The following is a 13,226-nucleotide window of genomic DNA, read 5'->3' on the forward strand; positions in this document are numbered from 1 at the left end:
TGATCAGTTTAGAAAAATCAAGATAAAGCTATTTTGGATAAATTCACAAATTTGGACAATACAGCAAGAAATAAAAATGTTTATACTTTGTAATTTGGGTGTGGAATATGAAAATTCAACTAAATATGTAACCCTAATCCTATTCAAAATCATTATACATAACTCAGAAGTTGAAAGAGACCATTCTTTAGCAACTCTTATACAAGAGGTTTCATTTTTAGATTTGATAAGTTTCAGGTGAAAATAAGATGTAATGTTTCATGCCAGAGATAAGAGAAAGATTCCTTTTAAGAATAATTAGGTCTACTTCATTTCCAAAGTTTTTTGTGGCAACTACTGGAAAAGGAACTGTGTAGGATGCTATTAAGCAATGACTGCTTGCTGAACACTTAAGATTTGGCCACATCTTCCCAGCCAAGATAAGCATTGTGGAAGAGAAATCACACTTGGGTACAGTTCAGCTAAAGAGGTGTAAGTTTAATTTTTAAAACCTGAATAGGGTCCAGCCTTGAAGTAAAATAGAAAATGTGAATAAACAGGCTGAAGTAGGCATCTGTCACAAAGTGCACAAAATAACAGCACTGATGAAGCCTTACAAGCTTTTAAAGGCTGTTATGATCAATATACTGTACAGTAACTAACATGCTTTGTGTGACATGTAGGTGTTGTGAAAGATAGAGGCACTGTCGACCCCTTGAACCCTCAGATCAGACGTCAGACACCAGATAAAAGTCCAATATGACTTTATTTTATAATAATTATGTGCACCAAGCACACTCCACTATACTCATAAACACAATAATAAATCCATAATCAATCAATCCTCCACTCCCAGACGCGTTGCCACCCTTCCACCCAGCTCAGCTTAACGTCTGGGATTTCCCACAATCCTTTTATAGTCCTTGACCCGGAAGTGTTTCGCCCTCTCTGTCCATGTGACAAGGAACACTTCCGGGTCAGAAAAAAAAAAAAAAAAAATCCTTTTCTTCACCCCGGAAGCACGTCATTCCTCTTGTTCATGTGACTCTGACATACTTCCGGGGCGTAGGGAAAATAATTACTGCTCCTTCCTGCAGCGCCTTCTAGCGGCCCCCGTGGTATCCAGCAGGGTTGTAAAGGAAAACTCCAATGTCCATAATTCCCTGCTGGCATTCGGGGTACCTCCATACTTCAAGGAGAGCTCCACCTGGCGGCCTGGGGGTATTGGCCGGGATAAATGGCTGGCCACCTATCACAGTGTCTCACAAGTGTCCTTAATTACAGCTATTTCAATCATCTACATGTACTGTATAGTATTTAATTTATCACTCTCCTGGTAATGGTTTTGTATGCTTCTACTGTTTCATTACTAACTTTTTTAAGATCATTATGTTACTCTACAGAGCCTGATGTTATTATTTCTAATTTCAGTTTTGATATTTAGGTTTTTTTGCACTTATTTGTTCTTTTTGAATGTTTGAGTAAAGTGTAGTTTTAACTTAAAGTAATAAGCCACTATGAATGTTTAAGTGTAGTGTATCTTAGTTTGTCTCCAAGTAAAGAAATTTTTTTTTATGTTTACTCTGTTGTTCATACTGTCCTTAATGTTCTCCTTTAACACTAGAATTACCAGAGCCTATGAGAAAACTCGTAAATCCAGCCCACCTTAAATCCGTTCGCACCTCTCCATCAGCGTCTTTTGTCCTGTAAATGTGCCAATTAAGACAAGCAGCCTGCTATTCCATCCCCCACCGTCACAGAATGTTCACTAAGTTCTCCCAGCTTATGCCTTGTTTGATTATCTAGGAGTTAACTGCTGGAGTTTTAGAGTGGAAATAATAGATCGTTATTTGGAACACATGCATTTTATGTGTGTTCCGTTACTACAGTAATCTGTGTAAACACATTGTTAAAACAGAAACTTTTTCATATTTTAGTAATAAATGTTACAAAACGTAGGCATAAACTATAGAATGTGTGAAGCCTGAAGTCCAAAGGTCAAATAAACACTTTCACAAAATGTTCAAGGACGATACAACAGGTTCCGTGGCGTAGCGGTAAGATTTGCTGACTTGTAATCAAGGGGCCACCGGTTCGATCCCCACTGCCTCCTATATTTGCCGTTTTCAGTAGTGAGCTGCTCTTATTGTTAGTATTATACAGTACACGCATACAGTGGAACCTCGGTTTGCGACCATAATTCGTTCCAAAACTCTGGTCGTGAACCGAAGCAATTTCCCCGATAGGATTGTATGTAAATACAATTAATCTGTTCCAGACCATACGAACTGTATGTAAATATATATTTTTTAAAAGTTTTTAAGCACAAATATAGTTAATTAAACCGTAGAATGCACAGCGTAATAGTAAACTAAATGTAAAAACATTGAATAACACTGAGAAAACCTTGAACAACAGAGAAAACTAACACTGCAATAGTTCGCGCTATAGCGCTACCAACCGCTGGCTAAAAACACTTTTTTTTTTTTTTTTAATGAGTTTTAAGCACAGGGAAAAAAATGAACATTTGAAAAAATCCATAATTTAATAAACCACCAAGAAAAGTAACATTGCAACAATGCACGCTACGAACTGATCGCTGTAAACAGAAGTGAAAACAAAATCAAGCCCAGTGCATTCTTTAACTGCCTTCCTACGTCCAGCTCTCTCTCTCGCGCTGCCAGTGTGTGTGCGTCTGTCTCTGTCTCCCGCTGCCTGTGTGTGTGCGCGGCTCTCTCTCTCTCTCTCTCTCGCGCTGCCTCTGTGTGTGCGCGTCTTTCTCTCTCGCACTGCCTGTGTGTGTGCGCGTCTCTCTCGCACTGCCTGTGTGTGTGCGTCTGTCTGTCTCTCACGTTACCTCTGTGTGTGTGTGTGTGTGTGTGTGTGTGTGTGTGTGTGTTGCTCTCTCTCTTGCTCGCTGCACAGGAAATGCACAGGGAGAGACTGAACATGTACAAACCGAAAGGAACACTGGCTTGTTCGTATACCAAGGGTGTGGTCATGAACCGAGGCAAAAGTTTGGCGAACTTTTTGGTCGTAAACCGATTTGTATGTGTACCGAGACGTTTGTGAACCGAGGTTCCACTGTACATTTGGTTTGCATCTGTAACAGACCGTGTACATTTATAGTACTGTACTTGTAAAAGTTACCTTTTTTTCACTTTTATTCTGTCACTAACGATCACGATACATACTACCGCCCTAGGGATCTGACGCTGTTAGTTTTTATTTGAAACTGGGAATAACTGTGGATGTGAGTGGTGTTTTGAGGCAATGGAACTAGACATTCTCTGATCTGGAGGGATAAAAGCTGACACACAAACGCTGGTGAATCTGCCTTCTTTGTATCTCACCGTCACTTTATTTTCTTTTACTCAGACATCATAGTGTATGATGTCAAAAAAAACAAAAAAAAACACAGACGTAGGTATATATGATATTTTGAAGAAATCATTTTATGACCTGAACAGTACCAATCAGAAAACATCATCGCACTAATGCAATATTATTTGAAAATGAACAGCATCAGATAGGGTGTGGATTTACGCTGGTGCTGTTACTTACAGTCAGATCAGGAGAGGCAGGGGTGTTAGAGCGTGATCATCATTGAGAGAATAAAACATTCAACAAGGTGCCGGAAACATTCCTCAGGGATTTTGGTCCATATTGACATGAGAGCATGACACAGTTGCTGCAGATTTGTCGATTGCACATCCATGATGCAAATCTCCCCTTCCACCGTATCCCTAAGGTGGTCTATGAATTGAGATCTGGTGACTCTGGAGGCCATTTGAGTGAACTCATTGACATGTTCAAGAAACCAGTTTGACATGATTTGAGCTTTGTGACATGGTGTGTTATCCTGCTGGAAGTAGTCATCAGAAGATGGGTACACTGCAGTCATAAAGGGATGGACATGGTCAGCAACAATACTCCTGTAGGCTGCTGCATTTAAATGATACTCAGTTGGTACTAAGGGGCCCAAAGTGTGCCAAGAAAATACCCTCTACACCATTACACCACTACCACCAGCCTGGATCATTGATACAAGGCAGGATGGATCCATGCTTTTATGTTGTTAATGCCAAATTCTGACCATACCATCTGAATGTGGCAGCAGAAATCAAGACTCATCTGCCCAGACAATGTTTTTCCAGTCTTCTGTTGTCCAGTTTTGGTAAGCCGGAGTGAATTGTAGCCTCAGTTCCCTGTTCTTATCTGACAAGAGTGGCAACTGGTGTGGTCTGCTGCTGCTGTAGCCCAACTGCTTCAAGTTCAATGTATTGTGTGTTCAGAGATGCTGTTCTGCATTCCTCGGTTATAATGAGTGGGTATTTGAGTTACTGTTGTCTTCCTATCAGCTTGAACCAGTCTGGCCATTCTCCTCTGAACTCTGGCATCAACAAGGCATTTTCGCCCAGAGAACTGCCACTTGCTGGATATTTTACTTTTTCAGACCATTCTCTGTAAACCCTAGAGTTGGTTGTGCATGAAAATCCCAGTAGATCAGGAGTTTCTGCAATACTCAGAGCAGCCATCTGGCACCAACAACCATGCAACGTTCAAAGTTATTTAAATCACTTTTCTTTCCGGCGCCCTGCCCGGATTTGTTCCTGCCTTGTGCCCTGTGCTGGCTGGGAATGGCTCCAGCAGACCCCTGTGACCCAGTGTTAGGATATAGCGGGTTGGAAAATGACTGACTGACTTTTCTTCCTCATTCTGGTGCTTGGTTTCACCTTCAACAAGTCATCTTGACAATGTCTACATTGAGTTGCACCATATGATTGGCTGATTAGATATTTGTGTTAACAGGCAGCTGAACAGGTGTACATAATAAAGTGTCCAGTAAGTGTGTAATTGGTTTAATTCTGTTTTACTAAATGTGAAATATTTTTTAGCTTAATTAAATGCAATCAATTAAAAAATAGAGACTTGCTGTATCCACAGGTTGAGGACTACAGTGGTCTGACAATATATTTACAATAAATATTTTGTCTGATAGTGAAATGTAAATGATTTATGACAAAAGAGTGAAGTATTACTGCTTAACACCTTTATTGTAGTTAACTGCTATCATAAAGCATAAAGGGTGGAGCAGAAGTATTACCTTTTTTTTTTTCCCTCTGTAGAATGTCAGCAGCTTACAGATAAAACAATGAACAGGAGATTCTGCCAGGTAAGAAGTTTACTTGTTTGACACATATGCATAGTATAAACTTCACAAACCATGCGAAGAAAAGGTTCTAGTGAAATTGTAATGGCTGCTGTCTGAGATGATGATCTTATTTTTTCCTTTTAAATCACAATTTAATAGTGAGATTTCATTGTTTGTATTTGAAATTTTAACTTTCCTTTCATAAGAATCAGTTCCTTTAATTAAGTCATTATTTGCTTTGTGAAGTATTGTGGAATGAGGCTTTTTAGTTTACTCCATACCCATTTTTGTGACACCTCAGTCTGCTCACCTGTTAACACTAGAATCCCTGAAGCTTACAATTTTTTTCGTTGTTCCCGACTGCATTAAATTTTCCTGAGATACACCAAGAAGCTATTGGCTCCTTATCATTGCGCTAATAGCCCACTTTTGTTTTGCAGTTATGTAGATTAGCAGAATGCAATTTAGCTTACAAATGCATCGGCAGATAAACATTTCAGCGCAGACTTCAGCTGTGAGGATTGCAGCAGGATGATGACTTCATCTGACTGAATTTGTAGCAGGCTGCGTTCTGCTAATGTACACATTTGCAAAACAGAAGTGGGCTAGTAAGTGCAGTGATAAGGAGCTAAGAGCTTCTTGGTATATCTCAGGAAAATTTAAGGCGGTCAGTGAAAACGAAAAAAAGTCATAAGCTTCAGGGATTCTGTTGTTAAGCTAAGTGTTCTGTTTCTAGGCAGAAAAACAGGACTCTAATCGCATAATAAAAATCTGTGAACAGTATCTGTCTTTCAGTAGGGATTTCTATATACATAGTACAATAATGACTTTGTCTCAGATTATGACACTTTATGTTTATCATGCATAATCCTTTTAATAAAGCTTCTAGTTTATGAACGATCTGGGAGAGGAACTTACTTCATCTTTGTTTCATTGGGAATATATATATATATATAGACAAAATGAATCTGCCTAGATATCATTTATCTAGATGATGACATGTGTAATGGATATATTTTTACTTGTTTCAGAATGAATGACATTAACCTGAGCCCAGTGGGGATGGATCAGTTAAGTGTTTCCTCAGTAAGTGGCACCATACCCGTGACTGGGGGTCATCTAGGATTGGCATCCTCTCCAACTCACAATTCCATTGCTACTACAGGTAAAAGAGATGATTTAGTTAGATTATTTGAAAAAGAAGAAAACATGGCTATTCCTAAAATACTTTAAACTTTATAAAATTATTTGACCTTGTGCCTACTACTACTGTACTCTACCTGACCTAATGAATAGTTGTTAAAATTCTAATAAAATTCTAGTATTTTAAAACAAAACCGTGAAAGAGATGCTTTAAACAATCATCTAAAAGGAATTGGGTATGCCATTTTTAAAACTTCATAAACAAATGATAAAAGTTATGTACAGTACAGTTTAGTTAAACAAACACATCTATATGATCTGTTTTCTTTTTTTTTTGTTCCCAATTGTTAATAATTAAATGGAGGAGTCTTATCAAAGTATGATGGGCTGACAGTGGAGAAGAGGGGAAAAAAACCTATTTTTAACATTTTCAATGTCCTGCTAATTATTAGCTCATTTCTGTGCACTCCAGCAATGTGCCACAGTAAAATCATACGTTGTCTCTAGTCGTAACATTTATGCTTACTCTTTGCCTACTATTGATAATTGGCATTAAGCATTATTGATTGCATTCATATTATAATTATAATATAATATAATAAGAACATAAGAAACAAATTTGGAACGTCATTACATCTTTTGAATTGAAGATTACATGGACCCTGGACAGAGCATGCTACTCCAAGTTCAAGTTTGTTGTCATGTATGCAGAGTAGTTTGAAATTCTTATTTGCTTGACTCCTGAGAACAATAACGATAAAACAATATTAACAAATGACACACAAGCATACAAAAAAGGTGCCACATATGTAAGTTTTCTCCACAATTATTGCCAACCCTGTGAAAGACAAGTTATGTAAAATTCAATTTTTGGTGAATTACCTTAATCTCACACAAAAAATGAAAGAAATAGAACATTTAACTGTAGTAAATTTATTCTGAGAAAAAAATAATCATCTCATCAAGAAATAATTTGTAACAGAACTACACATTCCACAATTATTTGCTCTTTGCATTTAATACTTTGTACACCTATCATTGTCAATAAATCAGCACTGAGTTTTCTCCTATTATGTTGGAGAATATAGAGCAAGCAATCTGAGACCATTCCTCTTTACAGAGTCACCCCAGGTCATCCAGGGTCCTAGGTCCTCTTTTGTGCCCTCTCCTCTTCAGCTTAACCCAGTGTTTTTCAATGTTGCTTAGGTCCAGACATTGAGGCAGCCATGACGAAAACTTGATTTCATGTTCATTTAACCATTTTTTTTATCTGACATTTGTTTTGGATCATTGTCCTGCTGGAAGATCCAACAATAACCCAGTTTTAAGTATTTGACAGAGGCAGCCAAATTTAAAATCCCCTAGTATTTCATAAATTCCATAATGACATGTATCCTAACAAGGATTCCAGGACCTTTAGAGAAAAAAATAGTCCCACAACTTCCACAATACTTGACACTGGGGGGTTCAGATTCTTTTTTTGGCATAGCTGTTCTTTTTTTTTTTTTTTTTTGTCAAACCCACCTTTAGTAATTCACCAAAAATTAAATTTTTTATAACTCTTTTTACTCTGCTTTCCCATGGGTGCCAATAATTGTACATTATGTATACAATAAAAATATATATTTCCACATTTTGTTATAAAATATACTGTGTGTAACAGATAGAGGGCACTATCACTCCCTTAAACCCTTGTTCCAGACACCAGGTAAAAGTCCAATATGACTTTATTTTCTCAATAAATAGTGCATAAAGCACCCTCCTCTCCACAATACTCCTACAATAATCAATAAACAATCAATACACAATCCTCCACTCCCAGACGCGTTGCCACCCTTCCACCCAGCTCAGCTCGCCGTCTGGGATTTCCCATGGTCCTTTTATAGTCCATGACCCAGAAGTGCTCCTGAACCCCTGTCCATGTGATTTTCTTAGCACTTCCGGGTCAGATAAAAACTTCTCCTTTTCTTCATCAGCACAGGAAGCACTTTATTTCTTCCAACCATGTGACTGGGATTTACTTCCGGTCTGTATGGAAAATAAACATCTCTGTGTCTCCCTGCAGCGTCCCCTGGTGACCCCGACGTTATCCAGCAGAGCTGGTTGTAAAAACTACAAGGTCCATGAGGCCCTGCTGGAATTCGGGGAACTTCCATGCTGCCGAGAGGGCTCCATCTGGCGGCTTGGAGGTGTTGGCTGGAATATATGGCCAGCCATCCCTCACATGTGCCACTCATGAATGGATATCCAATTTTATTTTGTGTGCATTCTTAAGACATGGATCAGTGATATTTTTGGCATAATATTTATTTTTTTAAATACATCATTTTAGAACAAAATGTAATTTGGCTAATTAATACATACCATGATTGTGAAGAAATAACTTTTGTTATTTTTCAAGTCAGAGTTATCCTTTTTTGCCACTTGTAGCACTTAATTCCAATTTATGAATGAGTGCTGTTTTAGTCATATTCTGAATAGTAGCACATAATGTGGGGCAATAAATTACACAGTTACCCTTTACATGGTCTTACGGTTTTTATTCATTTGTGTTTAAATGTATAGCTTTTATTCTCATGTTATGTTTCTTATGCTATGTTTACATTTTCATTTTTAATTATTTTATTAAAAATATCTTTCTAGTAAATAGGACCCCAAGTTTACTAGATACACACATTTTTACCACATGCATGTTTCACCTCACACTTTTTGTCACCATGCATTTGTTAAAACACTTTTACCATTTTACCTACTTATATAGTATATTGTTGAAGAGGCAATTGGTGTTTGAGTTATTTTCTTTACATCATGCTTTATGCTTACGCCTGTGATATTTGTCATGGTAATAGTAGCATTTTAAAAAAGAAGTGTACACTAAATATTTTTAGTTGCTTTTTTATTTTCACTAATAATAACAATAATAATGAGCTAATGTTTAATTGTTTTTTGTGAAGATTTATCAACAACTATGCGTTTCTATAAAATGACTGACCTAGAATGTTCTTGAAGGCATTTGAAATCTGCTAAAGCTCTTATTAAAAAAATGCACTTAGCTCTGCCCATCTGTTTTGATTGCTCCATGAAATCTATTTGATTCAGCGTTGGCTTGGTACCAACATCTATTGGCAGAAGAATGTATTTGCAGTTAGTAAACCTGGGAAGGCGTGACCCTGTGTTCGGATTCAGCGGGTTGGAAAATGGATGGATGGATGGGAAGGAAATGCTTACTGTTGCACACCACAGTATAGCCATAAATGCCATAGGTCTGTTTAAGGAAAACAACTGTATATACACACACACACAATCTATCAGTTAATCTATCCTTTGATCATCCTGTTAAGTCTGTGCCTTTGTTTCTGCTGCTATGTGCATGTAATTTCCCTTTGGGATTAGTAAAGGTTATCTAATCTAATACTACAATATTAAAAGTATTAAAAATACTTTTTAAGATTTGTTTTTTCAGTATCCATACACACTGGACAGAAACTGTCTCTGAATGTACTTTTTTTTTTTTTTAATTTGGTAGTTATACTCACCAATCATGGCTCCAGAGAGTGGTGACATGTTGCATGTTGATTATTTCGTGTTTTTCTGTACATGTGACAATAATTACCCTTTAAACCTATACTGATGTGAGTGCCAGTGGTCCTTTACCATTTGATAGAAGGTAAAAAAGAGAAATGTGACTGTGAAGAATGGTTGGGATCTTCAATAAAACTGGGTGCTGAAAGAACCGTATTGAGGATAGCTGCCATTTGTAAATTGTGTTGTAAAATTGTATGATAAGTTACATTCTTAACCATAATGGTAGTGTAAAGTAGGTTTTGTTGCTTTGTATTTAGTGGTTATGGGTCCTTTAAGATGTTATCAAGAACTGCTACCACTTTTACATGCATAAAACAATTCAGACCTCTATTATTGTGTGTTAAGTTGTTACATAGCTAGAATGCCTGAAAACTTGAAATGCAGCTGCTGTTACAGATTTAAGCATATTCTTAGTCTTTTAATGGGACCATTTGCAACAGTAGGTGTCGTTTTACTGTGCATTTTACAAAAGAAAATTTAAATTACAAAAATCCATAAAACAGTATGAACTGTATTTGTGGGAATTTTGTGTAAGGTTGTGTTTAGTGACTGCAGGGCTAGAGTGTTTATTTAAGAGTACCTCCTAATTAAGAAAGTGGCCATTAGTCCTTTTCTGCTTGTACTCTTGGCATCCATTGCTGGGCAACTTCAGCAACCTTTTTGTCTGTTTTTTTTCATAACCCACTCCCCAGAACTGACATGCAGTTCAGTCAACAATTGAAACAATGCCATACATCAAAGTGTCCATATGCAACATATTACACTGTTAGAAGCTTGTAGCGTGTTCATCCCTGGTGAATGAGCTTGTGACACATATGGTGTGTAATGATTTCAGTGTGAATCTGGGCATTTCATGTGAAAATTCTAACTCGGTCATTGTCATGTTTTCCTCATAAATCATGTTAATATTTTATTTTTAGCCGGAATCCTCATCATCATCAGTTGTACAACTTGCATATTACTTTAAGTGGTTGTGAACAGTGGACTTATTAAAATATTAGGTTGAAAATAAATCTTTAAATACCTGGGAAATGTGACATCCATACAGAAGTGCAATATGTTTGTTGTTTGATTGAAGTATTTAGTGACAATTGCCTTCAGTTATCTCCCTTTACAGACTTTGCTTCCCATATCTGTTTAATCTCTTCTCTAACTTTCATCCATTAAAATAAATGATGAAAGTACTAAATGTTAAAGAAACATTGTATTTCTAATCTTCTAATTTGTTTGTTTGAAATAAAATGTCATATTTTGTTTCTTATTGTCACATACCAACAGTACACTTCTGTGATGTATTCAATTGAAAATTTCTTGTCTTCAGGAATGCCTGTTGCCATTCCCAATTTGGGTCCTTCATTGGGTTCACTACCTTCTGCTCTTTCACTTATGCTACCTATGGGGCCCCTTGGAGATCGTAGTATGATGTGTGGTATTCCAGAAAGAAATTACACTCTTCCGCCACCTCCCTACCCTCATCTGGAAAGCAGCTACTTTAGACACATATTACCTGGTATGTTTGTTGCTTGTCGCTTTTTGTTTATTGATTTAGCATTGACTTAAATTGGACTAATATGGATTTAAAATACACACTTGGTACTATGTTAAATTATATAATTATTATTGTTATTAGCTGCTCCTACTTATTTTATTTTTTAAAAACAAAGTATAATGTATAAGTTGCTGTCACTTTGATTTTTTTTTTTGTAAACACCATCTGCCAAAATGGATTAATTCAGTATCTTGTATAATAACTTAGCGTTTTGTTATTTATTTGAGTCAAAAGGAGTCAAAATTTACTAAAGAGAAGCTTGATGGTTGAATGAAGACGAATACAATCACAGCATTCCTGTCTTTGTAATAGATTTTGCTAAATCATATCTCCTATCTCTTAAATGCATCAGTCTTTGTATTCATTTTCCATATGACGAGCAATAGAGCATAAAGGAAAAAAGTTAGAATTATATGAATGTGTTGCATTTTATTAAATTCACTTATCACTGTAGTGTAGTTTAGAAATAAAAATATTGATGTGACATTACTGAATAGAAGTATGTTTAAGAGCAAAAATGTTCTTCATTCTCTGAAAAATAAAACCCTTTAGTGAAACCTGATTTTGTAAATATATTGACTTTTAGTAAAAAAAAAACTAATAAATGCACAATGTTGAATACCAGTGTGAAGTTTTTCTATGATATGAATTTTGCAGTTTCATTGGTACCGGGATAAGCCTGGAAATGGTGAGCTACTAATGAACTTACAGAAATCCTCTTAATTTGACAAAAAATATATCACCCACATGACACTCACACCCTTTTTTAGAGTTGCAGCACTCTGGTCTTGCTGGTGTAGAACGGAGCGCTTCGTGAAATCTATAAGCAAAAACTAGAGGTAATAAACTTGTCAGTTCAGAGATTGCAAGACCCTACTTAAACAGAAATCCACCATGAATGGCAATAATGTACTGAAAGATTGGAGAATCAAATTATATTAACAAGAGAATATAAAGACAACAACATTTATTTATATAGCTCATTTTCATACAAAAAGTAGCTCAAAGTGCTTAAAGAAAAAACTTAAGCTAGGTACCTTGGTTAATGCAAATCATTTTACTAACTTTTGTCCATCAGTGACCTCATCTCCCAAACCCAAAAACACACAACTCAAAGAGCTAATTATAAATATATCTGAATCAGAAAAACATTAACACTAAAATCCCTGAAGCCTCTGAATAAACTCGCAATCCCGGGCCACCTTAAATTCCTTCACAACTCTCCATTAGTGTCTTTTGTTTTGCAAATGTGTTGATCAGCACAAGCAGCAAGCAGCCTTCTATCCCACCCCCTCAACGGAGCTCAACTCGGGCAAAAAGTTCTCCCACCTCAAGTTTCTATCTGGGCGTGAGGGGCTTGGAGTTGTACAGGGTAAATAATATATAATTATTTGGAACACATGCATTTCATGTGTGTTCCGTCTCTATAACAATCAATATAAATGTACGATGACAGGAAATGTGAGGTATGAAATGTTGAACACATACCTAAAACAAACGTTTTTCGTGTTATAGTTCTAATGACAAAATTTTGACATGAAGTGTATAAAGTGTCAAGACTGAATTCCAAATATCAAATAGACACTTTCAGAAAAGGTACACGTATAACGAAGCAAGTGTGCTTTTATTCAAGAATATAACCGAATAATGCAAGGCACCAACAACAATAGCAAATTCAAATGGTGCAGTAAACATTGAATAACATAAAGTGACTTCACTGAGTGTGTGTCTTCTTTAGTGGTTTTGTGTACTCGTGAGACTCAAGTCCTTATTCTCTAGTCATGCATGACCCTGAACTAGAATCTACCACCCAGT

General features: G+C 36.6%; 1 protein-coding gene across 2 annotated transcripts in view; it reads left to right on the forward strand.

Annotated features, from left to right (window-relative positions):
- Positions 1-13,226, forward strand: part of prdm4 (PR domain containing 4) — a 61,407-nt gene that overhangs the window by 12,995 nt on the left and 35,186 nt on the right. For both annotated transcript variants that reach the window (XM_028805755.2, XM_028805746.2), the window contains exons 2-4: positions 5,109-5,155; positions 6,166-6,299; positions 11,184-11,372. In XM_028805755.2, coding sequence (XP_028661588.1) covers positions 6,167-6,299; positions 11,184-11,372 — 322 coding nt within the window. In that variant the 5' untranslated portion in view covers positions 5,109-5,155; position 6,166. The remainder of the gene's footprint in view (positions 1-5,108; positions 5,156-6,165; positions 6,300-11,183; positions 11,373-13,226) is intronic.

This window comes from Erpetoichthys calabaricus, chromosome 1, assembly GCF_900747795.2.
Source record: "Erpetoichthys calabaricus chromosome 1, fErpCal1.3, whole genome shotgun sequence".
Lineage (NCBI taxonomy): Eukaryota > Metazoa > Chordata > Cladistia > Polypteriformes > Polypteridae > Erpetoichthys > Erpetoichthys calabaricus.